We start from the raw sequence: 27,285 nt of genomic DNA on the forward strand, positions 1-27,285 counted from the left end.
TGCTCGTTTGACCCCAGAACATTTCGAGGTGGGTAATGTAGGCAGCGATAGGGATGTCTCCTTATCGCTCCCTGCAGGCCCTGACATCCTTGTCTTGACTACTCATTACGTTCCTCATTACAGATTTATTCTTGACAGCAGTTCCTCAGTTTGTCATTTCTTATGAAATACTAAAGTTTGGTTCATTGTCTGGTTGACTGTATTCATGTTGACTGCTCAGACTCCTTTAAAGTCTCCCTACTGGTCTGCAAACTTCTATGGAACAGGTCACTGCAAAGCCCCAACAACAACCAAACGATATTTCAATGGAGCGAAGGTAGGTATTTCAGCTTTGACACGTTAATGCTCATTTCCACAACAGTGTCAAGCTGTACTCTCTGACTGGAGAGCCTCTGTGTCTGTGACTCCAGGTCACATGTGTTCTAGTCATAGGACCAACCTCGTGGATGAATAGTCACAAACTCTTTTCTCTCCCTCTCTGACTGCTCTGTCTCTGCCTCCCCTCTCATTCAGAACAGGAGCTCTCAATTACCCAGGCTGGACATATGATCTCTGTCAGATCCCAGAGGAGGCCCAGACGCTGTATCACGTTTCCTTTAAGGCTCCATCAGACCAGCGCTGAGGTGTAGCTACACAAACAATCCACTCACGCAACACGTTAGAGTAGCAAATATTTTGTTCTCATATTTTTCGGCATCATTGGCTATAGTAAACTGCAGAGGATCAGGTGACTTTGAGGTTAATGATTCCCGGTATCATATCAGATGACGGGGACAGGAACTGCCACAATCAATAAACCAATAACTTGAAAATACATGTAACACAAAATATTGAATATATTATGAACTAGCGCACTCCTTGAAATATATCCCTTAGCATGAAATATATTCAAGTCACGGTGTATTTTCTTTTTCCTTGCTGTCTTTCTTTTTGAGCTCTTGGCCAACAGTGTTTAACGCTTATATCGGATCAAAACTGCTTTCCCTTTGAAGCAGATGAGGAACATTTGTGCCTTTACAACTTGAAAGTGACATTTCTCCCAGAGAGATCTGTACCTACTGGCAAAGGGGATTCCTGTGGCTTAAAAACTGTTGTGTAAACAGTACGCTGTATCGTAGGCGCTGACATGTCTTTTGGGCATGAGGAGGTTGTAACTGTGATAAATGTCAGCGTAACCGAACAAGCCGAAGAAAGTCAGAGCAATGAGGAATGTCACTGAGCATTTACTGGCTTTAGCTGGTGTGATGTTTCTGTGAGAAACAAGCCTATCTTAGTCATTTTTTAAAAAACATTTTCACTTTTCTCAGATCTACTAAAGTGCAGATCAAACACCATAGGATCAATCACATGACATGTTGGATAACAAGGCCCTTCAGATAATAACAAGGCTTTTCTCGTGTCAACACCACCGGCTACCATGCATTCTTCAACTGCACGTGATTATGAAATCCACATTTCATCACTGACTGGATGCTTCTTCCCGATAGGGACAATGATTATTAAGAGAATTACATACAGTCGGCACATATCATTAGGAGAGACCATAAAGAAGAGAAGCAGTTGGAGGTGTTCACATAGAGCCTACGGGCTTCTGCATCCTTTTAAGTGTTGGTAATAAAATGCAGTCACCACCTCCTGCAGAACTCTTGGCCAATGAGAATCCATTGAACAAACTTTTATGTGTCCTCCGAAAATGCTTGAGCATCCCCCTGCACGGCTTCTCTCAGTCAGTCTTCAACATGTGCAGGTAGGACTGGCTTCAAGAAGGGGAAATTCACATCCGTGGCTCCTTCTGCTCTGACATCTCACTGTTGAGTACCTCTTTGCCAAGACCTGTCTGTGTCCCATCCCGGAGTGGAGAGAAACATGGCCTTCCACAGCTCTGGTTTGAGAAGGTAAATAACATGATGGATTCATACGAATCAGATACTTTTTAACATTCATGCAGAAATAGAAAACACCTATGTTTTCTTCTGTCTCATAACTCAGTGATTTAATGGGTGCAACAAGATCTCGCTAAGCATAGATTAAAGAAGCTGCCCATTTGCTGTTTAATCTGACCCACACATGCAAGCATGTGGCCTATAAATCTTTGCTACACTTCAACAAACCAAAAAGCTCATAAGCTTCCAGATTTCTGTCTTTTACTGTTTCTATTCCATTTCAATCTTTTAAAGTATTTGTCCAGATATTTTTCATTTTCTGCAAAAGTTATCTTAAATATGCCTGAATTGTTATTGGATAATTACTGGATGACAGGACTCGTGCCAGGAGTATTGGCTTGTTCTTGGAATTCTGGAAGCACCGTGGGGACATCACAACATAGGTGTCAGTCAGAGGAAAGCCCCATGGAACGCTGATTAATGTCAGAAATTAAAACACATGACACAACACCATCAGACTGACTTGACTGACGCAAAGGGACTTTTATAGGGATTTTATTAGATTTTTGCCTTCGGATGTTAGATTTACAGGGTTCAGGAACAACCACAGCTCTGACATTGAACCTTTATTATTACAGTAAGATTATTAAATATATGTTTACTTTCTAAAGCTTTCTAAAGAGACTATTTTTACACCAAAGGTAAAGTGTTTAAAGTTCTTCTTTTTTTTTTTTTTTTTACACCCACTAAAGCAAGCAAATTAAATCCTTCCCCCGTTGCCAGTAGTGGCATGTTTACCCCCAGAAATCTGATGCCAAACCATGAACACAGAACTGGAGTTACGTCTCGTAACACTGCTACTTCTGAAGGGAGAAGCAAGCTACGTCAACATGAAGAGATGACATGATTCCATATCCTGCTGGCTGCACTGAACCACAGTTTCTGATAGTCACGGCAGGCCAGCATATCATTATTTTTTTATTGGACCAGGTAAATTAGCCCAACACAGCAGGACTAAGAATGAGCTACCAGCTGTTTTGCTAAATACTTTCACGTGAAGTGTGACAGTCAGTAAATGTCTCTTTGTCTAAAGAAAAAGTGAGCCGTGCCCACCCTTGTAGCTTTGAGTGCAGCACCTGCATGGAAAATTCACATGTACACCCGGGTCAAAGCTAATCTGTAGACTACAGATGAGTCATTGGACCCAGAACTGAATGCTGAACAAAAGCCAGATGCTAAGGGTTTTTGGCCGGTCCAAAAATAAAAAATAATCAGCTGCTTTTGAGCCTGAAACTGGAGACATACATTTCTTGACAAGACACACTCTTTCCTTTTCTGTTGTTGCCTATAGGATAGGGTGAATATAGTTGGGAACTCAAAGCAAAAACTAATGAAAAAATTTAATCAAACTGTAAAGAAATAGCTGGCTGACTGACAGGAATTTTCTGGAATAAAGGGATACAAGCTTATTTGCTTACTTGGGAGTTAGATAAGAGTATCAATACTGTTCTCATTTATCTAATCTACCAGGATCTTTTACCACAAAGATAGCCTTTTAATACTGCTTCCATTTCCAAACGTTGCTTGCAGATATCTAAATTCATCCATTGTGAAAAGATGTGCATCTGCAGTATCTGAAGTCTGACAGACTTCTTTTTTTTCAGACAGAAAATCTAAAGACAGCCTGGCTCGCTATTTCCTAAAGACCACATTTTATTTACCATTTGAGCACAACAACGCCCCAAAACTATCCTAGTATGTAGTTGTAATATAGATATAGATATAATAATAAAATTATCTATCCACTTAAGCTGTAAAGAGATTTAAATTTAATCAGAAATTCATTTTATTAAATACAAATGAGTGCAATACAAACGTGTCATTCATCTACCAACTGAGCCTTCTCCTTTACAAAGGTGAGATTGTGGGTAGTATAGTTATGATTCAGATGGTTAGGAAGGAGGGTGTGGCTGAGCAAAGTATCCAGGCAGAGAAGGTTAAATTAGTAATAAAGCCAATACAAATGACAAATTTTCACTCTCTGGTCAGCAGATATCATAGATTCTCCCCATATGTAGTAAAGATGGCTTTCAGTTTCGAGTTAGAGGTTTGGTGGCTCATTTTTTAAGTTCAAAAGAAATAAGTATTTATTTTCAAGAAACCCTGAAAGTTAATGATAGAGGCTGACACATTTCACATCAATCAACAAAAGACTAGTCTCATGTAGCATCAAGCTAACTACTGTACTGACTGTTTTCTACTGTGATCTAACTATCTCTCGATATCAATCTTCTGACACAATTCTTTGAGATAACTCTGTAATCCTAGGTTTGAGATCATATTTCATCACTGACATGTAGTCAGTGAGAGTCTACCGACAGAATTAAAAGACAGACATCCCAGCGGGGGTCTGAAGATGCTCCAATATGGTGAAGGGTACAAGAGGGCATTCAAAACCAACTTCTCCTCTAAAGAGACTTTGCTCACCAAGCTATTCGTTGTTCTTCTGACACCTCACTCACCAGCACACACACACAAACACACAGCTGTTCTCCTTAAGCAAACACACACATTAAAAAGAAAGTTGCCACTGTATAGATGGGATATGTCCCTCAGTAACATCTTTCCTACCATATTAATTTCTTAGACTCAGCCACAATTTTTGCCTCCACAAAAGTCCTCACTATCACTGTCGGTCTTGCTGATGATGAATTTGGGAAGGCTGCGAAGAGCTGTCACAAATCAAGACACACATAAAGGAATCTAAAAGAGGAGAGTGTGAGAGTGAGGGTAGAATGTACCACTGCTCAGCTATACATTATCTGGAGTGAAAAATGATATGGAAAGCTGCATGACTTCTTCTGTCATTTATCATCCACGCTCTCCGATATTCATGTCCACGTACAGATATCAAGCCACTTTTAAAAGTAAAGGTGAAGTACTTTATCTATGCTTATTCAACGATTTAGTAAATGTTCCTCCAAAGATTTGCCATGAAGTACAAAAAGATTTATTGAAAAAGCTAAGATGTGAATTGCAGCTTGCCTTGGAGACAAACTCTCAGCAGGGCAGAGATGATCTGATTGGTTGAGTTAGTGGAGCCAAGAAACAGTTTGACAGGGTAACATTAGCTGATATCAAGTATCCTTTTTCCCAACAAGACTTCTCGTTTTCTAAGTGGGAGAGCGGTTTTAGTCTTGTGAACGTTGAAATGGATAAAAGTACATTTGGATGTGTCTCGTATGGCTTAATCGTTTAAGGTAATTAGGCTAATGAGTGAATTTTGAAATTCACATGACTTTAGACAATATTTGAGTAATGTACTTAGCATTTACAATTTCAACAGGTATTTGAGTTGCAAGATCTCACAAGTGTGCTGCTGAGACACAGAAAAGCCTAAAACAAAGTCTTTATCATTTAGTGTCAGGATGCTCGGTTAGAATTGAGTGGGATTCTCCTCATAGGCAGTGGAGTGAAAGGATTGACCACAATCTGTGTTCACGTCCATTTCTTCCCCTTCGGATGATGACTCAGAACATGTTATAAAAAAAAAAGAATACCTGGTATGGGAAAAAGCTCCTGGTCTCTGACGATATCCAGTAAAAGGCAAGTGGAATTACAGTCAAGGTTTGAGTATTAATTTCGCGGAAAATGTTGAAAACTAGATGATGACTAGAGGTCTTCAGAAGGCCACCATGGCATAGAGTCTTCCTCCATCGGTCCACCTCTTTAGGAAACTTGATCCCAAGTCTATTCATTCCAATGTGATAAGTGAGCATGAGCCCAGATTCTGTGGGATTATCTTGCCTAATAGCCTCTGAAGGAAAACAGTGACTAATGAATTTTGTCGAAGACTTGTCCACGCCTCAGCAACATAGTCTTGGAAGATCTGGCAACACAGAACTACCTGAACAAAGAATAAATGAACAAACTCAATGTATAAACTAACTACAAGCGACAATGTTTTTTTGCAAGGGCCACATAAACTGTATGCGAGTGTTTAACTGACTTTAGGTAAAGGTATTAACACATTTTCTACCAGTCAGGGGTAGTAGAAACAAGCTGTAAACCTACCATTAGCATATCGTCCAACAAACTTGTTAGCTGTGATGTTTTAGCTTGTACAAAAGATACAGAGCAAAATCAACACTAATCTTAGGTCATGTTAAGGTCCTCATGAACTACTCACTTTTCTTCTGTTCTGGCCTCTACCAGCGAAACAAACCTCTTCAGCAGCTAATGTTAGCTTCTTTTCAAACTACAGGCATTAGGAAGTTTCTAACATTATCAATGTTTAGTGTGGTTCAGGCAGGTAAGAGTGGAACTACGCAATTCATGTATATTTTTTGTGTTATTTATTCAGATTAATATTGAGTCCAAAAAATAAAGCAGCAGGCCGCAAGGCAAAACGTCTGGCAGGTGTCAACTTTCAGTGTTGTCATGATTACAAGTGGCACCTTCAGTGTAAAACTATTTAAAGTAATGGTTTTTCCTCATCTTTATGTGTCCTGGATGAACATCAATGTCACAGCTAAATGCACATCATTAGCGTGGCGTTTCATCGATTCAGACACTGACAAAATTTCAGAGAATGACTGAATGAGCATCACTGAATACTGATTTTCTCTATCATTCCTGAACAGAAAGCAACTGTGCCATCTATCAATGTCGGGATACACCCCCTTATGCGTGGCTCTTCTGTCGCTCCTCCTCGCTCCAGCATTTGGACGTAAGTCACCTATAGCTGATTTCACTATCATTGACGTCTTACAAACTTAAGGTACTACATGTCATGTGCTACTATTTCTTTGTTTTGTTTGTTTGTCTCATAAACACGGAGATGAGTTAATGTCAGCGTCCACGTGCACTGTTGCTGGGCCATTCTCTTTGTCAGAGCTCACAAGATAAAGGCCAGAAATAGCAGACACACTGTGCTGGTCTGTGTCATAGGATTAAATCAGATTAAACCTCCCCTCTGATAATAAACAAACCCATTCTCTGCTCTTGTTTGAAGGCACAATAAATCTAACGTGAATGGGCAATAAGCACCACATACAGTAGGTGTGCTGCTTTGTGGAATTCGCCTCATTATCACAACGTGCACATGTGACTTCATGTGCCATCTTAACTGTGGTTCATCTCCAGCTCATTTCACTAATGACTGGCTTTTTGAGTGTAATGCTGCGGCAGACAGTAACTTTAACAACTTGAGGCCCACATGCACAGTCAGATAAGTGTTTAGTGGTGGTAAATGTGGGATTATAAATACCGTCTCACCACTTTATCTCATTTCTCAGCAATTTATGTGGGACGTGGGAACGGCTTCCAGATGTGTTGTGTTCATGCTGATCACAGTTAATGAGCCCCTCTGGCTGTCACTATCCTTTTTTCCCGGAGTTTTTTTAAGAGGCCTCTCCTGCTCGCAGCTTCTTTGCGAGGACTCAAGGATAGCGCCCTCCTCTGACACATTCTAGAAACAGATTTTTCACTTGAATCAAGTCTGAATGAAGTTTTCTGAAGTCACTCCTAATATATGTTGAAGTCAGTTTGGTAAGGGCAGTGGGAAAAGTAGGCATCTATTTGTAATTTCATTCAAAGAGAATTCAATCTTGATTAATAACCAAGGAAAAACAAAAAGATTAATGTGGCCATACAGCTTATGCCATTCAAGTACTTATCAACAACATTGTTCTGGCTCTTATGGCACATTTGGATCACAATGAATATCTGAGAGCTCAAGCTTTGTGTTGATTTGTTCGTCTTCATGCTCTTGGATGTAGGAATATATGTCCAATTTGCAACAGAGCCCTGCATTTAAAATGCACTGTGATGCATTGTGATATTAATCCACTCTGACATTATTTCCCCTTGTAGCCATCTCCTGGACTAGGCTAAATCAAAGTGACCAGTAATGCATTACATTTGTCAAATCCAGCAAAGAACAAGTGCAACATGATTAGTGCCTTCTGTTTTGTGCTGCCAGAACTAGACCTCAACCGACTGGATGGCGATACCGTCTGCCCACCAATGAGAAATGGACAAGATGACCTTCCAGGTAAAATACTCACCACATAAAAGCTGCTTACAGCAGCTGCTTCAACACAACCACTAGAAAATAGAGTATTTGAACAAACATGGTGATTTTTAATTAGCTAAACAAGGAGGGCTGCCTTATGTCTCGAGACACCTTTAGTTTTCAAATGAGGCAAATAAAATGTTCCACTTGAGTTTTACAGAATTTTACTCGGAACACCTCAGCAAGAGTGTAATTACTCACAACTGCACTGTTGACTCCTTCGGCACATCTGTGCACACTCTGCTTTGTGCTCTAAGTAAATGTGTGGGTCTTTTCACTCGTTTTACAGGGGTTTACGTTGCTGCAATGATCTCATTAACCCTGTTACGTTACAATATTCTTTTCACCAAAAGGCAAAAATATTGAAAATATGTGAATTATTTTGACAAAAGGTTTTAACGGCGCAGATTTAATTCCATACAGTAGCATCATAAACTCTAAAATGTCTCTCTAAAAGTAATATATTTTCATTTTATTGCAAAATTGCTTTTTTTTTTTTTGACCAACGTAGCAGTTACACATTCTGAAGACAGACTGTGTAGAAGAATGTTAATATGCTGATTACAAAGCCAATGTTATTATCGCTCCTATGTCTTCTATTGGTGAATGCTAATTGGTATTGGTATTGCAAATTTCTGCTATGTGTGTATTGCTGCTACAGCACAATGTGATCAGTGAAGATGATTATATTACTGGCATCATGACCTCATGTTATTCCACACAGGTTTTGATTTGATCACCCAATTCCAGCTGGACGTGATTCCCCTGAAAGGTGTGAGGAAGGTGGACGGCTCCACCCCCCTCCAGGTGGCTTATCGCCTTGACAGGGAGGCCAACTTTCAAATTCCAACCATGTAAGTACAGTAGAGGCAGTTTAGAAGAAAACAGATAAAAAAAAACACTCACAAGCGGCAGTAGCAGTCTGCTGATGCAGGTGTTGCATTATTACAGGCGCAGATGTTACAGCGAGGCAAGCAGCATATAATTGGTAGAGGAAAAACATGTCTGGGCGTTTTTGGCATGTCTCTTACACACACACACACACAATCACACAGAGGAAATAGAAGAATTCTTCTTTGTTTGTGTATATTTGAGTGAGTTGTGAGTGCATGTTTGAGTTGACTGATGCCTCCCTGTATTTCCACAACATGTAAAGAACCATATTTCACCTTGTCTTTTTAGTGATGAATTGTCTTATGGGCCCTTTAAAAAGTTTAGAGTGAAAATTAGACAGCACTGGTTTCTTGTGAAGATTGTAATTAAAGGTTTGATACTCCAGCATGGCTGAATAAACCTATTTGGGGTGCCCCGGAGCATAAATACAGAGGGGCCCCATTGAGAAACCTCTAATACTTTAAAATGTTTCATAGGTATTCTTTTCTTTTTTCCCCAAAGTAATCTATTTGTCTATCTTTTGTCTGCTCACTTTTCATGTTTGGAATAGCTTATTAAAGCACTTTGAGTTGCTTTGAACATTGAAGAGTTTGGACAATGCTACACCGAATAACATTAGTTTTTTTGATTAACAGTGAGGAAAATTTATCAAATAGCAGTTTACTGATATTTAAGTGAAATGGATGAGAAGAGCGTCAAAGAGCTCTATTTTCACAAGAAAAGACCTCCAGCAGGACAAGACAAGAAAGGTGCGAAGTTCAATTCAATCGAAAGCTAATTAAGCCAAAGGATTCTTTTAAATCGCACTTTGATTCAGTCCCTGGATTGTCCTGAGCCTGCACAGGGTAGTCAAGAAAGGTGGCCATCTGCCTCGACAGGTTGGGGGTTGAGAGGACAGGACAGAGACGTGGACAAACACCCCTGACTCTAGGCCACCGACACCTGCTGTGGCAAAAAAAAAAAGAGAACCCAAAGTGCCAGCTGGTTCCACAACAGAAGGGCCTGAACCACAAGTAAAGCTGCAGTCTGAGAGCAAAGTGCTCTGTTGGGAAAATACTAATTCATGAGACCTTTAAGAAATGATGGATCTTGGTGAGGGGCCGCGACCCGACCAACGGATTAAGCAGGTATAGAAAATGGATGGATGGATCTTGGCGATTAAGAGCTTTATATGAGAGGAGAAGAATTTTCAGCTATAATATGGATTCAAGTTAGCCAATGAACAGAAGCTAACAGTAGAGAAACATGAACTCCTCTGCTCTTGCTGCAGCATTTAATGATCAACTGGAGACTCTTTAAAGAGTTTTTGGGACTTCCAAAAAGAATTGCAGTAGTCCAATCTCAATATAGAAAGCTCCAGCTTCAGAACTGTTGGATCCAATATTTCCCATAATGCAATCATCTGTATTTTTTGTTCTGCCTGATAAATGCTGTAATCCTTTAAATTTCATATGTCCTGCAAGTGATTAGAAATTGTGAATTTGCATTTTTAAACAAGACTAATCGATCTGTGACAACTTATTTATCGGCCTCCAGACAACACATCGTGGACAGTTATGGGTGTTTTTTTTATCTGATTTTGATTACACAATCAGTTATTTGAGGAGTAAGTTGACTAAGAGCAAAATGATAAAAGTAATAATAACAACAATAATAATAATTTGTTAGATTATGATACAAGAAGCACCTCAAGATCAAGAAATGCTGCAATCCCCACAAGATGCACAACATTACACTGATTACAGATATACGATATTTTCTAACTTATAATCGATTGCAGAAGAAGATTAAAGAATTGTGTGGTTCACTTTTAGCTGATTTCATTCACAGAACATGAGGACTTGGCAGTGTTCCACCTAAAAGCCCAAGAGGATTTCACAGGCAGTATATAACACTAAGGAAACAATGGTATTTTTTTTATCAAATGATCAAAAACTACAGGAGACGTAACTCTCATTCAGACATTTAGGGAGAGTGGTTTGATCTTAAGACTTCCTTCATTAGTCAGTGACTTTAATCCAGTCAGATGAGTTGTTTTGCTTCCAGAATCTTGTTTCCAGTATGATGGAAACACATTACCACTAACATGTGGACAGATTCTGGCACATATTTCACCATTGTTAAAGCTGTCAGGAGAGAAACACCCTCTTACCAGCCTGTAATGTCAGCTGAAGCCCACATCTGTGAACACTTTGTCAAATTGCTGCCATTCAAAGTGTGCCGCATTGGCTATAAGCAGTATCTGTTTGTCATGTCTTCGTGGATGGACAAATAACTATCACTGGATTATTTTGCCACTAAAGAAAGGCTTACAATATCTGGATTTATTTGCTTTGGTCTTCCCTGCTGAATAGCCCTGTGATTTTACAAAATTAAAAATCCTGTTGCATTGGCACAGAGCACATGGAACATTTTATTTTTATCCCCCACCTCCCTCTGCGGTGTTAATCCTGTCCTGTGGGGGTGAAGAGAACCTTTGCATGCCAGTGCCTTTGGAGATGGATGGACCACTTTCATGTCAGTGTTTTTCACTTGATTCAACACATTTGAAAGGTGTGATGTTAGGGATCGTTTCCACTTACTGGTTTCAGGACGGACCGTGCAGGTTGAAGGTTTTAATAACGTTACATAACCAAAGATGTCTCCTGGTGCTTCCCAGTGTGCCTGCTGCAGTCTGTTTTGGCAAATGTCTCTCTTGCATGCCAGCTTTCTTTAGAGGCTGTTATATAACTCACTGGCAACCGAGATCTATGCCACTCAGGCCTCTTACACTGAATGCAAATACGTGTTTTCTTTTTTTTTCTTCCTCTACAGGTCCAATGCTTTGAAGTCCGCCTGTGCTTCAGCTGCACTCTCTCTCTCTTATAGTCTGAAGGGCAAAAGTGCCACATACTTCAAAACTTTCTGACCTCAGGAAATGCTCGAAAGAAAGTTCTTCATTTGTTTTATTGGGTAACAGGAAACTCCTTCTTTTATTGCCTCAGCTTGATCGTTTACAAGATGGTAAAAGTCAGGCTGGAGTGCCCATCTATGAGTGCACCACCTACTGAGTTTCTGGCTTGTAAAAAGCAGAGAAGCTCCCGACTGCGGGCGCTAACCAGGACGGCATGTTCTAACTGATTCATGCACTGAAACCACTTCTCACTAAAAACGGATCTGTGTTCCTTTGAAACGTGTCGCTTTACTTTGAATGTCAGTGAAAGGGATGACAAAGCGTTGAGTTATTTCCATCCAAATCTTGCACTTCATTTGATGATTTTTACTAGGAAGTTCCCTTTGTTGTGATCATTAATCAACTTTGACACAAAAAAAAGATGTTTTGAGTTATGACCTGGCTGGGTGCAAGACGTCTTTCAATTAAAAGGCAGCTGTCTGAGTTTTACGAACCATAACGTTCAAGTGATCTGAGCCCCTGTTCCCCACCTTCCCCTCAGGCTTAACTTCCCCCGTGGCTTCCCAGATGAGTACTCCTTCATGACCACCTTCCGAATGATCAAGAACACGGTCAACAAGGTGTGGAACGTCTGGCAGATAGTGGACGAAGACGGCAACAAACAAGCCGGACTGAGGCTGAACGGAGACCTGCAGGCTCTGGAGTACTTCCTCATGGGCGCAGATGGAAACCTGCAGACCGTCACCTTCCCCGGCCTTTCTGTGCTTTTCAACACCAAGTGGCACAAGGTGATGATCGGCGTGGAGCGTGACCAGGTCACGCTGTATGTGGACTGCCAGCCTGTGGATCAGAAACCCATCAAGGGCAAAGGCCCCATCAACACAGAGGGAGACACTCTCATTGGCAGGCTGGATTCTGATCCCGATGCCTCTGTGGTGGTAAGCAAAGACGGAGAATTGCCTTCTGCATTTAATCATGCTAACCGACATGTAGCATTGTCAGGGAAATGGTGCTCTCTGTGAACAAACACGTTCAGGTTTATGTGCGTGCTGAGCTCTGCTATAATTCTAAAGTGCTGCTGTCACAGCAGAGCTGCTCAGCTGGGTTCCAGAGGGTAAAAAAGGAAAAAAAAAAGTAATCCCGGCTGAAAATCGCACTGCTGGAAAATTAAGCTCAGCAGCCCGTATAGAGAGAACGGACTCAAAACTACAAAGAAATGACAGTACCATTACAAAGCACTTCAATACCCTTTATTTCTGTGTTGCATGATAAAACGACTCCATATCTTTTATGTGTTAACAGTGACACTTGTTTTTCAGTTTGAGCTCCAGTGGATGTTAATTCACTGCGACCCGAAGAGGGCCCAGAGAGAGAGCTGCAATGAACTGCCCGCCACTGAGGTACAGTAATGAGGACCCAGCCTCTGCTGTAGTTTGTGTTTTTACTCAGGCAGATGGAGCTTCCAGCATGCTGAAGGGGAACCGCAGAAACATTAATATACTGCTGAGCAGTTTTTTTTTTTTATGGTGTCAGAGGTTACAAGTTTCTGTCAGTTTATGATCTATCTGTCTAACACATAAACTTTGCTAACACAGCAGAAGAGTTACTCTGTTATAAACGTGAAAGTTTTACTTGCATATTTTACACAGTGCCATGGTAGTTTGATCTTGTTTAACCCTTTAATGTTCTCACTGAGAGAAAAAGGCCATGGAAATATGTCTCTTTGTATTCTTTATGATTTATTTGGGGCAAGAATTATAAGAATCAATGTTTTTTTTGTTTGTTTGTTTTCTTTAACTGTAAGAATATCGAAATCTGAATAAGAAATGGCATAACATATACTGAGCTTTAGCATTACATACCTGAAGCCAGTGTTACAGATGGCTTAGACAGTTTTACTTCTGCAAAGCTCCTGTAAGATACAGCACAGCCACTGAAAAGGGTGCTCGAACCCAACGGTTAAGCAGGACATTGAAGGGTTAAACTCAGGTTGTAACGTATTTAGGCAGAGAACAGCTAATACAACATAAAAACAGCAAGGATGAATTGTGACTGCAATTACCTGATAGTGGTGACTCGCCAAGATCATCATGCAGCTGCTGTTACAACTGAACTATTAAAACAGAAACAGTTGACTGTGAGCATTCATCAACTGTCTTAGTCGTGGGTACTTATTCACTGGACTTAAAAAAGAAATGTTATATTGGCTGTAACATTAAAGTCAAAAGTTTAAAAAAAACATGTTTGTACAAGTAGGAAGCATGTTTAATCTGGTGAAAAAGAAGTAAATTGTGCTTCAATTCTAAGGTTTTACACATAAAAGCAATTTTTAAAAAATCCTCTTGTCCTTAGCAGGTCTGAAAATGAGGTAGATGCACTACAGATTAATAACAACACATGGCATGTTACTCTGTGTCATCATTTATTTCACAAAATCTTTCATGAAAATTAAGAAGATAAGTAGCAGCCAGGTGCTGCTAATGAAATGCACCTGATTAGCTGATCATCAGCAGGTGTGAGCACCTCTATTAAAGCAGGACAAACAAAGCAGGTTTAGTGGTCTGGAGCATTCAGGTGTGTGTTAACACAATGCCAAGGAGGAAAGACATCAGCAATGATCTTAGACACGCAATTGTTGCTGCCTATTAATCTAGGAAGGGTGATACAGTCATTTACAAACTATTTGGAGTCCATTATTCTACAGAGAGAAAGATTATACACAAGCAAGTTTACCCCAAGGTCCACATGTCAGACTCTACAGGCCTCAGTTAGCATATTAAATGTTAAAGTTCATGACAGTTCAATTAGAGAAAGACGGAAGGGTTGCAGGAGAAAGCCTCTTCTCTCTAAAAAGAACATGGCAGCACAGCTTAGGCTGATAAAGTTACATCTGAACAAAACAACAAGACAGTGTCCTTTGGACAGATGAGACCAAAGTGGAGATGTTTGGTCATAATGCACAGCAGCATGTTTGGAGAAAACCAAACACAGCATATCAGCACAAATGCCTCATACACGCTATCAAGCACGGTGGTGGAGGGCTGATGATTTGGGCTTAGGCAATGTGTTGCCACTGATTCTACTGTGGAAAATCAAACGTTTTAAGTAGATGAGTCATGGGTTATACTTAGTTTTTCATCCACTGCTTCTGCATTTTGTCATATATTTTGTTCAGTGAATACTGATGTGATGTAATATGTCATGTGTTGTTATTCTTATTTATTATAGTTTTTGGACATGGTAAGAACCAGATGATTTTTCACATCCCGATATGTAAATGATGCTATGCAACCACATGTGCAGATGAATGCTCACATTGTCATAAACATGTGGATCTTTTGATATTACAATAGTTAATGAGGATCTAAAACACATACAATCTGAGAGTTTAACATTTCTCACCAGAACAAGCCCTTATACTAAAATTAAAAACACACACACACACACAAAGCTGTATGTAGTCTATGACATTTATGATTAAACATTGTCTTTCACTCCTCTGCGGCAGTAGTACAATTGATGAGATGTCTGCCTCTGACACACACTTAGAGCCTGCAACGAAAACGCCACTCTGCTGTCTCACATCTCATTCTCTGTAACATCTGCAGTGCAATAAATGATCAGTGAGCAAGAGAGCAGTTTTATTCAGGCACATGTATCGAGATGTAAATGATAATGTATAGACAAATGCACTCTATTAGCTTTAAGGCTAACACGGGGATTGTGGTTACTGTGTATGGGGCCTTGTATTTAAATGACGGCATGATGATTACTCACTTCTGGACAGGTGCGCTTTTGCTGGCACTTTTTGGTGAGGGTGGTGTGACTACTTTCACTAACTTTCCTTTTATCTGATTTCTCTTGCTTCTGCAGATGTATGCCAATGCTGAGGTATTTATTTTCAGTACTCTACCTTCTTTTTGCTTTGTGATTTTAAGCCAGTAATCTGTTTCAGTGCTGCAGTTGCCTAATTGCCTTATTGCTTTTTCCTATATCTGTTTCATGGTGGTGGTTTTAGGATTACATAAAAGGTCCACTTTTCATACGTACCTTCACCAGTTTTCGTATCGCCAGAAACCGAGCTTTAGCTGATCTCTTCAGTTCTAGCATATGTCAAATTTTGTGTGTCACAAAATACCATTTCAACCATTAATGCCAGAAATCAAAGTCAAAGGAAGCTGTTTGCAGGGCAAACATATCTTAACAGGGAAAATCTACAACCCTGTTTAAAAAAAGTTGAGATGCTGAGTAAAAATATAGGTAAAAACAGAATGCCTTGATTTAAAGGTCTCATAAATCCATATTTTGTTCACAATACAACACAGAAAACTGTGGTCAAAAAGTTGAAAGTGAGGCATTTTTTACAGTTTCATAAAATACAGTATAGTACCTCATCTTAGATTTAATGGCAGCAACACGTCTAAAAATAATTGGGACAGGATCATGTTTGCCACTATGTTTGATCCATGATTTCCAAAAACCTTTGTTTTGTCTGACCACAGAACAGTTTTCCATTTTGCTTCAGTCCATTTTAAATGAGCTTTGGCCTACAGAAGGTGGCAGCGCTCCTGGATCATGTTCACACATGGCTTCTTCTTTGCATGGTGGAGCTTTGACCTGCATTAGAGGATGGCGTGATGAACTGTGCTCACAGACAATGATTTCTGAAGTGTTCTTGAGTCCATGCAGTGTCAGAATCATACCTGTGGTTAATGCATTAAAGCCTGAGGGCCTCAGCAGAACTTGCATCCAATATTGATTGTCGAAAGTGTGCCTCACACACAGACATGTCTCCAGATTCTCTGAATTTTTCTATAATATCATTTATTGTTAATATTTTCAGGTTCATTGTAATTTTACATGGAGAAACATGATTTGAAAAAACGCCAAAATTTAAGATTTATTTTTTTGGTAGATTAATGAACTTCTGCCCAGCTTTACTTCTCAGAGACTCTGCTTCTCTAAGGTGCTCTTTAAACACCCAGACACGTTACTGACCTGTTGCTATTTAATCTAATTAGTCGCAAAAGCTGTTTCTTTCTAAGTACTTTTAAGCCTTTTGGTGCCCTCATCCCAACTTTTTGGGTAGGTAAAATGTTGCAGCCAATCAATTAAAGATGCGGCAGTATTATTCATGAAACAGTAAAAAGTCTCACTTTTAAGATTTTTGTGTCCTATTGTGAATAGAACCTTGCCCAAGTTAAGCTTATAAGATATGATAATCATTGTATTCCATTTTTATTCATATTTTACAGTGTCCCAGCTAGATTTGGAATTGAAACTGAATTGAAATTGTGTTTCCTAAACCTAACCGAAGAACAAGTGAAAAGAAAAGTGATAATCTGTGACCTCCCCACCAACCTACATACTGTATAAGGACCTTACTATTTACAATATATGATATAAATCTCATCACAGTGATATTACAGTCATAGATTTTACTCTGGGTGTCATATATTGAGCAAGTGTATCAGGGCAGTGGTGCCACAGGACACCTCATATCTCAGAGACATCATTGGCTTTTTCAAAACTGCAGTGTTTGATGCTTTGGAAGTAAGAACCGGTTGGCTATGATTTATAATGTGGAAAAAAGAACTTTCATTGATTGACAAACCTTGAATATCTATTTTTCTTCACCAATTTAGTGTCTGTCCCATTTGCTGACTGTTTGTCTTCTTTCTCAGCCTGACAGATCAGTTCAAGGTCCTCCAGGTGTCCCTGGTCCTGAGGGCCCCCGAGGGGTCCCAGGAGAAAATGGCAGAGATGGAAGAGATGTAAGCTTGTACTCTCTGTTATTAGACATTTTATGTTTTACAAATAAAACATAAAATGTTTTATTTTATTACTGTATATTAGTATAATTTTTACTGCTTTTAAAAAATATATATTTTCTTGTCTCTTTAGGGTCTTCCAGGCTCTCCTGGCGGCCCAGGTGCTCCTGTAAGTGTTTTCCTAACAATAATTTATGCCTGAAGGATGTTGATGCAACCATTTGTTTGTTTGTCTGGTACCTCAAGAAGGTGATTCACTGCACATGAATGTTTAAACAGTTAAGCAGCTCTAAAACAAATTTGTTGGACACAAGGTGCCTCTGCATCACGTTGTCAGGAACCAGCAGGACACAGGACCCACATGCAGGATCTTTTCAGAATAAGTGCTTCCAACAGAGAAACAAGAGCTATGAAAATTCTATGACACTGATCTCAATAACTAAGGCAGAGACAAGTGCCGGTATAAAACTTTATCAAAATGAACATCGACTCCACTCCAGGAGGAAAACGAAAAAACTATAAAAGATTATTACTTGAATTTAGCTGCTCTCTTCTAAAGAGGCGTAACAAAGAAAAGCTCTCCGCCTAATGGAGGATCTAGAGAATTCACAAAAAAAGGAACAAGGTCACGCAACCACTCCTATAACGGAGGTGCTAATAAACTTACAAATCAAAAGTCACTCCTAAATGGAGGAAACCACATCGGGCTACAAAAGTTACAAAAAGCTAAATTGGATTACTAATCAAAGTTTAACCAAAACAAAACTCTGAAGGAGAGACGCTCGACTTCAGTGAGCAAAACAGCGATCAAAGATTCTGAGTACAACAGGATTCAAATGCTAGAGGTTCGAGGGCTAGGGTGAAGACTGAGAGTATGACACACTGGCACAGGACAAGGGAAGACGAAGACTATTTAAACACATGAGGAACCAAGGGGGACAGGTGGAAACACTTAGGGAATCAGGGAAGACGATCAGACACTGGACACGGGAGGAAGACCAAGTTATCTGAAACGAGAGGAGAAGTCAATATATCAAAATAAAACAGGAAGTGACAAGACAATCCATGAAACAAAAACCTAAATCCTGACACACGTAGTCTTTTCTACTGAGAATTCGCCTTTTGTAAACCAACTCAGAGTCAGTGTGAGTCTCCTGTGTTTTAATCCTAATTAAACTGTGATAATGTGACAGAATTCAGACAAGAAAACAATCAAACATAAACAAAAAGCTTATTGGATCAAAATGATGTAAATCCAATAACTTGTCACAATCTGACTTCAGGTCCAAAACACAATAAAAATGTGCACCTCATGTCTGATAACTCTCTCAGGAAAAATGGGTTCACTGTTGGGACAAAATACGGAAAGACAAACAAAGAAGTGTTGTATTTGCTCTCCAGTGCACGGAGTACACTCAAATAAAGGAGACTAAACATTTTCATGAATCTAAAAAGTTTTCTTTTCTCCTCTTTAGCTCTAAAATCAACTAGGAAAAAAACATTGATGACATATACAGAACCAGTTCAACACACAAAACATGCCCACGCAGTGGTTTTTCTTTCTTTTCGACCACATTGCATGGTCCAGACATCGGTTTTTGGTGTATTTACTCATTTAAGACACGATACAAAAGTTTAGTTGGTCATGGTCATGAAACAAACCTGCAAAAGAGAAGTCTTTCCTGGAATCTGATATTTGTCAGTAGTTGAATACAGTATCTTGAATCAGCTTTTTTCTGAAAAAGAACTTCCTCCCACATGCTGCTTTGACGTCAAATGTTACTCCGTGTTGTTTGACACGTCGTCAACATTTATCTTGATTGCCTTGTCAAAGACACTTTTTGAAACGCTTTTTTGCTAACAGACAGGATGAGCTTCTCTGCCATGGGAGACTTCTTCTGCTGTGAAATAAGCTCTGCCAGTATGTAGGACACAATCCGATCTTGCCTCTGGTATGGTTCTCAGGCTCTTTCGAAATATGCTCTGTTTTTTTTAATAAGCACGTTTACATTATACTAGAGCTGGACTTTTAAAATGCTGTAAACATGTTAGTCTCACGGAAATTAAGCTTTTCAAACCCGGACCAATACACCCACATAATGCTGTAGGGGATTTAATCATTTCTTGTGTATAAACTCAACTACTTGGATAATGTAGAGCTGTAAAGCTATCACATATGCATTATGCATAGTAGCATCTCAGTAAATCCAAACTTACGAACTAACCAATAAAGTTATGTCTTCCTCAATAGCTGGCTGTGTTATTTAATGAGTTGCTGCCAGTGGGGATACATTGTTATGCAGCCGATTCCTTCCAGTCCACGTTGTCGTCCTATAACGTTCCTATAAATATGCAGTCAGGACATCCAGTGTACTTAACTGCAAACTTCTCTTTTACCATTAAATGGATCATGGATAGCTCGGCAGAAAACAAACACTTTCAGTAGTCAGTTTAACTGCAGGGATGGGTCTGTCCTATATGTTGATTTATTTATGCCTCTGCCATTTACTGAAACTGCTCCATTTGTTATCTGCATATCCACAAGCTTGTCTTGTGGTTGATCTCCGAAACGTCACCCACCTTTCATTGATTAAATGTTTTTGCCTCTGTGTATCTTAGCAACAGTATGGAGTGATGCAGGAAGAAGATAATGCTGTTTTATTTGTGTTGTCTGTTTCTCAGGGCAGCAAAGGGGAGAAGGGAGAGATTGGCCTTCCCGGTCAGAGAGGCCTTCCTGGACTTCCAGGACCTCTTGTAGGAAACCTTACACATCATCATCCTTACACATGCTCTTTATTATATCTGATTTTGCTCTCGGTGTAAATTTAAGTGTGTGGTGTCTGTGAGTGAGAATGCGTGATGGTGTGGCGAGAGAAAATGCCCTATTGATTTGACTGTGTTTGCTTTCTGCAGGGTTCTCCAGGTTCAATGGGTCCCAGAGGACCTGTAGGAGAGAGAGTAAGTCTATGATTAATTCCCCCCAAAATCATTCTGTTATAAGAATAGATTTTTTTTCCTGTAGCAAACATTTCCAATGTCATTTTTTGCTTTCCCTCTGATTGCAGGGACTTCCTGGCTTTCCTGGCCCTCCAGGTCCTCCTGTATGTATTAAAGTCTATTATCCAAACAGCACACATGTGTATGAATGATGCTTATTTCTTTCTTAGAATTATACGTGATCAATTTAATTTCTTCTTCTGTCTCTTCTTCCACAGGGCCCAGCAACTGAGGGACCTGCTGTATGTGTTTGTAACCCATCCTGCTTTTAGTCCTATCCAAAAACCTCATTTAAATATGCTATTATGTTGCTTTCCTGTAAAAGTGAGCTGATGTATTATCTTGTCTCTTTCTGTGTGTGACAGGGTACTCCAGGGAAACCAGGAATTCCAGGAGACGAAGGAAACATTGGACCTGAGGTCAGATTGCTTTAATTTGAATAGGACTGTAAATGCAGTGATGTTAAAACAGTGTCTCCTTATCATGACTTTTGAATTTTGGACATAGCTGCTTGTTTCATTAAAGCAGAACCATTATTTTCCAAAATCAAACTAAGTTGTTTGGCACCTAAACCAAAACCAAAGACATTTGAAAAATAACTGTTAATTCTTCAGATGGAGGAACACTGGATGCAGCAGCTGAAACATGATCATTCCGCAATCTTCTTATTATTACTTTAACTAAGGTCCTCTTTTTTAGCGGAAACCCTGATGTTTTCTTAAACCTAACCAAGTTGTTTGGTCCCTGAACTAAACAAATGTATTTATGTACCATACGTCTTTCCCAACCAAGTTTTAAAAAAAAAAAAAAAATGTAAAAGGGTTCACATGCCTAAATCATGGAGGTGACAGTCCATGGTTAGAAATCATGCGAAATGCGAAGGCAAGGTAGTTTTATGCATAGCAGCCATCACTGTTAATGCTAATCCATGAACTATAATTATTCCTTGAACTGTGATTGTTAAACTTTAACAATCCATTGAGTAACATGTAAACCTAACCATGTTATTTTAATTCATGAATGAGTGAGAGTTGAAAAGCTAAGGAACCGTGAAAAATATCGCACTGGATGGGTCTCAAACTTCTGGTTCATCACACGGAAACTTGCAGCCTATTGCGCCCGTCCAACCCTCCTTTTGTCTTTAGACTCCTGTGTGGTTAAATCAGCAGCGTCAAATGAGTACATTGTCATGCCATGAGATCTCAAACGATGGAGTTTGACATTGCACAGGCAAAATCGGCTCATATGAGATATTTATTGTCGATATTCTCAAGTCGTGAGTTGTCGTGAGTTGAGAGTCAGGAACAGACAGTAACTTTACAGTTTTTGATCTGTCCTTGTGAAACTGCAGCATTTTGTACGTTTTCCTCTTTATTTTGCCCCATGAATCTTAGAACATGTTAAATATTTTGGGATTTGTTGATTTATTTTTTATGTCTAATATGAAATTGCAGGGTCCACCTGGACCAAGAGGAGGAGCTGGTATTCCTGGGGCCCCTGGCCCTCCTGGTCCACCAGGGCCCGTGGTAAGAGCCAGATCTAACCCATACTTTTATTGCTACTAATTCATCCCTTAATACGTATGTTATATTGTATGCACATACCCACATTCGGGATTACAACTCTTGACTGTCAATTTTGGCTCATACAACTGTGCCGGAAGAAAACAATTCTCACACCAACAATTTTAGGTTAACCTGATATTTACCTGTGAAACATTTCTTTAAAAAGGAAGGCACCTTTAATACTTGGCAGGTGTTTGTTTGGATCTGTCTGTCAATAGCAAATTTAAACCAGTCACTTAAAAAAAACAGCCAGTTTTAGACTAGATCTTTTCATTTTGGCAATAAGTAATAGTTTGAAACCTGGCAAGTTGTATTCCTTTGGCCACACACAAGTTAGACATGATGTAGGCTCATTCAGCTTTAGAAATGCTGCAGTATACAACCAAATGTATTCTGCCAAAACCAATATCAGTATCTGCATACCTGATGGTCAGCCACATGCTGTATACTGACCACCAGCTGTACAGGTGAAACTCCATTAACCATTTTATCAGTCTGTCTTCTCTGTTCCCACCATTGCTCAGCTTTCCATGTGAAATCACAATTGTGTGATCATGTTGCATGCAGAATTTCCATGTCCCTCATTTAATATGGGAACTTAGGCTGTGGTGATTTTCTAAGGACATCTAAACCCTCCTGCGGTTTCTTAGATTCTTAGATGTCACTTTGCTGTCTTTTAGGGACCGCCTGGTGCCAGCAATGAGGGAAGTGGGGAAGCTGTGAGTATTTTACTGTGTTTACACGCTGCCAAATGTTTCCGGAATGATGCATGGCAATTGGAGTAGTGACACCGTGCCCAATCAAAATGCGTCACTGAAGTTAAAGAGGCTTTGCAGCAGCCTCACTTGTTGAGTTTGTTGAGTTTGTGTGTGTCTGCAGTGTCCTGCTTCCTGCCCTGCTGGACCTCAGGGATTACATGGTCTGCCAGGGATGAAGGTGAGGGATGTTTATGAGGCCAAACTAGATTAAAGCATTAAAATTAGTTTTCTTGAGAATTTTTGAAAGTTCTAAGATTCTACTTGGACTCAGTTTATATCCAGACAATAATTCCATTTATTCAGTCCAGGAGTATAAGACAGCATGAAAATAAATGAATAAATGATAAATACAAACCGAATTCCAAAAATGATTGGACACTGTGTAAAATGTGAATTAAAACAGAATGCAATGATCTGCTAATCTTAACAGCAAACATTTAATTCACAATAGAACATAGAAAGCATATCACATACTGAAGGTGAGACAATTTGATATATTTCATAAGAAATATTTGCTCATCCTTAATTTGATGGCAGCAGTAGCTCTCAAAGGTATTGGGCCATGTTTACCAAAACATCTTTTAAGAACAGTCTGTAAATGTTTGGGAGCTGAGGAGACCAGTTGATGCACCTTCGAGAGAGGAATGTTTGATTGCAGGCATCTAGTGCTGATATGTTTACACACAGAGATGTCTCCAGATTCTCTGAGTCTTTTGACATTACGTACTGTAGATGATGGAATATTTAAAGTCTTTGCAATTTTATGTTGAGGGACAATATTCTGCAATTGCTCCACAGTTTGTGGACACAGTATTTTTGCAGATTGCTAAAGTTCTCACAGTCTTTATTTTCTGAGTGACTCTGCCTCTCTGAGGTCCTCTTTTTATTCATGTTACTGACCTGTTGCCAGTTGACCTATTAGTCGTGACATGTTCCTCCAGCTGTTATATTTTAACAGTAGCACTTATTTTTCCAGCCTTTGTTGTAAAGGGGAGCTAATATTTTTTCCTGAAATAAGAAAGTATCTCACATTTGATGTGTTTTCTATGTTCTTTTGTGAATACAGAATTGGTTATGGGATGTGAAAGCACTGATTCACAACAAATGCCACCTCAAGGCACTTGAGAAAGGAGCAGTTTCAAACAAGTCCAGTTCGATTCAGTCCAATTCATTCAATCTCTAATGTAATCCAATTTGAACAGATTCATTCTAATCCAATTATCCAATTCTGTGTAATCCAACTCAATCCAGTTTATTATGATGCAGATTGGTCTAGTTCACAACATTTGTTTATTCATGTGATGCCAGTCTATGTGACATGAAATTTGGTTCATATATTCATGTTCCCAGCACAATAAACTGTATTTTCTTTTATGATTCTGTGACTTTGTATTGTCCTAACTTTTTATATGCAGAGCATCTTATGGCTTATGAGCAAGTGTTAGAATACTAAACTAAGACGATGAACGTGATGGATGAAATACCCACAAAATGTCACAGTTTCGCCAGCTTGTTGACATTTGGCCTCCTTTCTAAGGAGTAATAAAGAATTGTGTTCACTTTTAATAACACAGAACTGTTAACAAAGGTGGGCATTGCTTTCAGGGACACAAAGGTCTGTCAGGAGAGCCAGGAAAAGATGGAGATCCAGGAGAGAAGGTATGCAAAGAGTGAGAACAACAATCAAACAAAAATGTAAATCCCTAACTTTAGGTAACAGGCAACTGAAAAGTTTGAAATGAGTCTATAAAGCATCTTATCATGAAAAACACTGTTCTCATGCATTTATTTTATGGTTTTGTTGTTTTTCTTTTCTGTAGGGAGACTCTGGAGACCCAGGCCCTCAGGGGCCACCAGGTCGCATGGGAGATGATGTACGGAGACTTCAGTTTAAGTGAAATAAAAATACATGCATATACAGTAACAGTATTCAAAGAAGCAAACACATTTGAAAAATATGTTTAAAAAAATGTTATTTTAGGGACAAAGAGGACCCATCGGATTCCCTGGAACTCCTGGAGAGAAAGGAGACAGAGTAAGTTTTGCGGTGATGGCACAAGTCATTTGTAATATCACGTTTATGGAAAAAATCTGACTCCTCTCTGTTTGCAGGGTCCTCCAGGTTACAATGGCATCACTGGACCCACTGGCCCCCCTGGAGCTCCTGTAAGCAGCCTTCGTTTAGACAGCTCTGTGTTTTGACTTCCTTTGACATTTGTTAGGCTTGGCAGGGTGTCATTGAAAGCTATCTCTCTCATTCAGGGCGTTGAGGGAATTCGTGGTCGTCAGGGTTTGCCGGGGCCTAAGGGAGATGATGTGAGTCCTGCGCACGTTAGCTAGGATTCTGGGTAATATTGCAAAATGCGTTTTTTTTTTAAAACTAACAGAGCCTTTATTAGGGTGCTGTGGGACCTAAAGGAGAGCAAGGTATTCAAGGAGACAAAGGAGAAGTTGTAAGTATGCTAATATTTGACTAAAGGTTTTCAGGGCCCATTGTTTCTTTAGCAAACCAGTGTCTATTTGTGTGATGTGGTATTACAGGGAGAGCCTGGCAAAGATGGCTTGGATGGACTTCCTGGAGTTGACGGTATCAAGGTGATTGCTGAAATCTATTAAACTCTGAAATCATTCAAATCATCGTATGTTCAAATTCGTTCTATGGAATTTACTCATTACAACCTGAGGCTTCATTTTTAGAAGGCATTCAAAAACCTGAGGGTTGTCCAGAAAACTTCAAACAGTCCACTAAAACCTTTAGATTCTCAGTCTCTGAGCCCTCTGTTCCACCACCTCTGGTCACGTTCCACTGCTCCTTTCGAAAATCGTCTTCCACCCACTTTTCTTTTGCGGCAGCCTCCACTTATGTCTTATGCTCTATGTCCTTATCATCTGTCATCTGTCCATCATCTAGCTTGCTCTAACTCACCTTACACTTGACTGATCGATTTTGTACCACTACTATGCAGATGATACCCAGCGGTATCTGTCATTCTACCATATGACCCCACCGCTTCTCAATTAATCTAAGGATGAAGAGACATGTTCCTCAACTCATTTTAAGGCCTTTCCACACAGTGGTCGCACCTCTCATGCTGTTCTGCTGTCACCGTCTGCCTTTTTGAAATTTACACACACAGCAAGTCGTCATCACAGAAACAAATTCTGTATGACAGACCACTCTCGGAGCATTCCATGGTTTCTCCCACCTCTCGACAGCAATGCCGTCTTAGCAGCTTATCTAAAATACAAAGTGAAGCTTGAAACCAGATGGTGATGATGTAGCAGCAGGTCTAGTGGTTGATAAACCAAAAAAAAAAAAGTATTAATGGCTGCTCACATATTTACTTATAGGTCTTTATCAGTTTATCCAAATTAAAAAGGGCTTATGCTCTCCTTTGACCACTTCCTCACTGGATCACTGTCTGGTACTGCCATCCCTATGCACAAGGAAACCTCGGTCCAGAATTCTCTCATTTGTGCCTCCAAACCAAAAAAATCATGTGAGAGCAGGGGTGTCCCTCTCTACCTTCAAGGATCTTTTCGTAATCCATAAATACTTCCTCTCTTAACACCTCTAACGCCTTAATATGCCTAACTTGCACTTATTTTCCTCTTCTTTATCCGTTCTGCTGGCACTTATGTCAGCCTGTTTGCACATAACGCTTACACCAGGGAACTTACCAGCCACTTTGGATAAAAGCATCTGCTAAACGACTAAACGTAACGGAAATCAATAGGATTGAAACTTTAAACAGGAGAGTCTTGTGTTTCTATGTCAACAAAAGACGACATGCTGTTGTGTTGTGTGACTTTAACTTATGACAGAGTCAAATGAAGAGAGATAAGTAAATGAGTGAAAACAGCAAATATGTCCAAAGATAAACATATAATTCAAAGTTAATGCAGTCGCAAATGAAATGTCCCACCGTCAGTGTTAATTTAAGTGGCATTTGGTAAATATTAAGGTTTTATAGTCAGTAGACGATGTTGGGCTTTTACTGTGGGCTTCCATCTAACCCTATGGATTAATTATGCTTATTTGCATAAACTGTGGATCTACTCAACAGGGAGAGTCTGGAACCCCAGGAGCTGTTGGTGTCAGGGGGATTGTGGGTATTCCAGTAAGTTTTACTTAATTTTCATTAACTGTTACAGTCTTACAGTTACTTATTATTTTGGTTGCTTCATTTTAGTTTCTATTGTGATGTAAGGAAAACTAGTGAGGACTATGTGAAGCCACATATCAGCTGAGCTGAATGAAACATTTTAGACCAGCAATCAGCTGGTGGGAAAATGTGCCAGGGGAGCATGTACCTTATCCTATAAGGCTGAGGTATACAGATGTAGCTTGAATGTTTAATATGCTTGCTTGCCTTGAATTCTTTCACAATTTTGAACTAATACATACAAATCTGGTTTTACTGTTAACGTTAATTCCTACTTCCCAC

At 39.6% G+C, this 27,285-nt stretch overlaps 1 protein-coding gene across 1 annotated transcript in view; it reads left to right on the forward strand.

Annotated features, from left to right (window-relative positions):
- Positions 1-1,866: 1,866 nt before the first annotated feature.
- The window catches only part of LOC140275168 (uncharacterized), a 31,319-nt gene continuing 5,900 nt past the window's right edge, over positions 1,867-27,285 (forward strand). The window contains exons 1-25 of the mRNA XM_072370578.1: positions 1,867-1,895; positions 6,527-6,612; positions 7,867-7,938; positions 8,684-8,813; positions 12,288-12,684; positions 13,066-13,146; positions 15,620-15,637; positions 17,431-17,520; positions 17,651-17,686; positions 20,200-20,271; positions 20,431-20,475; positions 20,583-20,618; positions 20,733-20,756; positions 20,880-20,933; positions 21,969-22,040; positions 22,760-22,798; positions 22,959-23,015; positions 24,443-24,496; positions 24,658-24,711; positions 24,819-24,872; positions 24,950-25,003; positions 25,100-25,153; positions 25,237-25,290; positions 25,379-25,432; positions 26,905-26,958. Coding sequence (XP_072226679.1) covers positions 1,867-1,895; positions 6,527-6,612; positions 7,867-7,938; positions 8,684-8,813; positions 12,288-12,684; positions 13,066-13,146; positions 15,620-15,637; positions 17,431-17,520; positions 17,651-17,686; positions 20,200-20,271; positions 20,431-20,475; positions 20,583-20,618; positions 20,733-20,756; positions 20,880-20,933; positions 21,969-22,040; positions 22,760-22,798; positions 22,959-23,015; positions 24,443-24,496; positions 24,658-24,711; positions 24,819-24,872; positions 24,950-25,003; positions 25,100-25,153; positions 25,237-25,290; positions 25,379-25,432; positions 26,905-26,958 — 1,770 coding nt within the window. The remainder of the gene's footprint in view (positions 1,896-6,526; positions 6,613-7,866; positions 7,939-8,683; positions 8,814-12,287; positions 12,685-13,065; positions 13,147-15,619; positions 15,638-17,430; positions 17,521-17,650; positions 17,687-20,199; positions 20,272-20,430; positions 20,476-20,582; positions 20,619-20,732; positions 20,757-20,879; positions 20,934-21,968; positions 22,041-22,759; positions 22,799-22,958; positions 23,016-24,442; positions 24,497-24,657; positions 24,712-24,818; positions 24,873-24,949; positions 25,004-25,099; positions 25,154-25,236; positions 25,291-25,378; positions 25,433-26,904; positions 26,959-27,285) is intronic.

Source organism: Leuresthes tenuis, unplaced genomic scaffold (genome assembly GCF_036924035.1).
Source record: "Leuresthes tenuis unplaced genomic scaffold, fLeuTen1.0.hap1 SCAF_18, whole genome shotgun sequence".
NCBI classification, from domain to species: domain Eukaryota; kingdom Metazoa; phylum Chordata; class Actinopteri; order Atheriniformes; family Atherinopsidae; genus Leuresthes; species Leuresthes tenuis.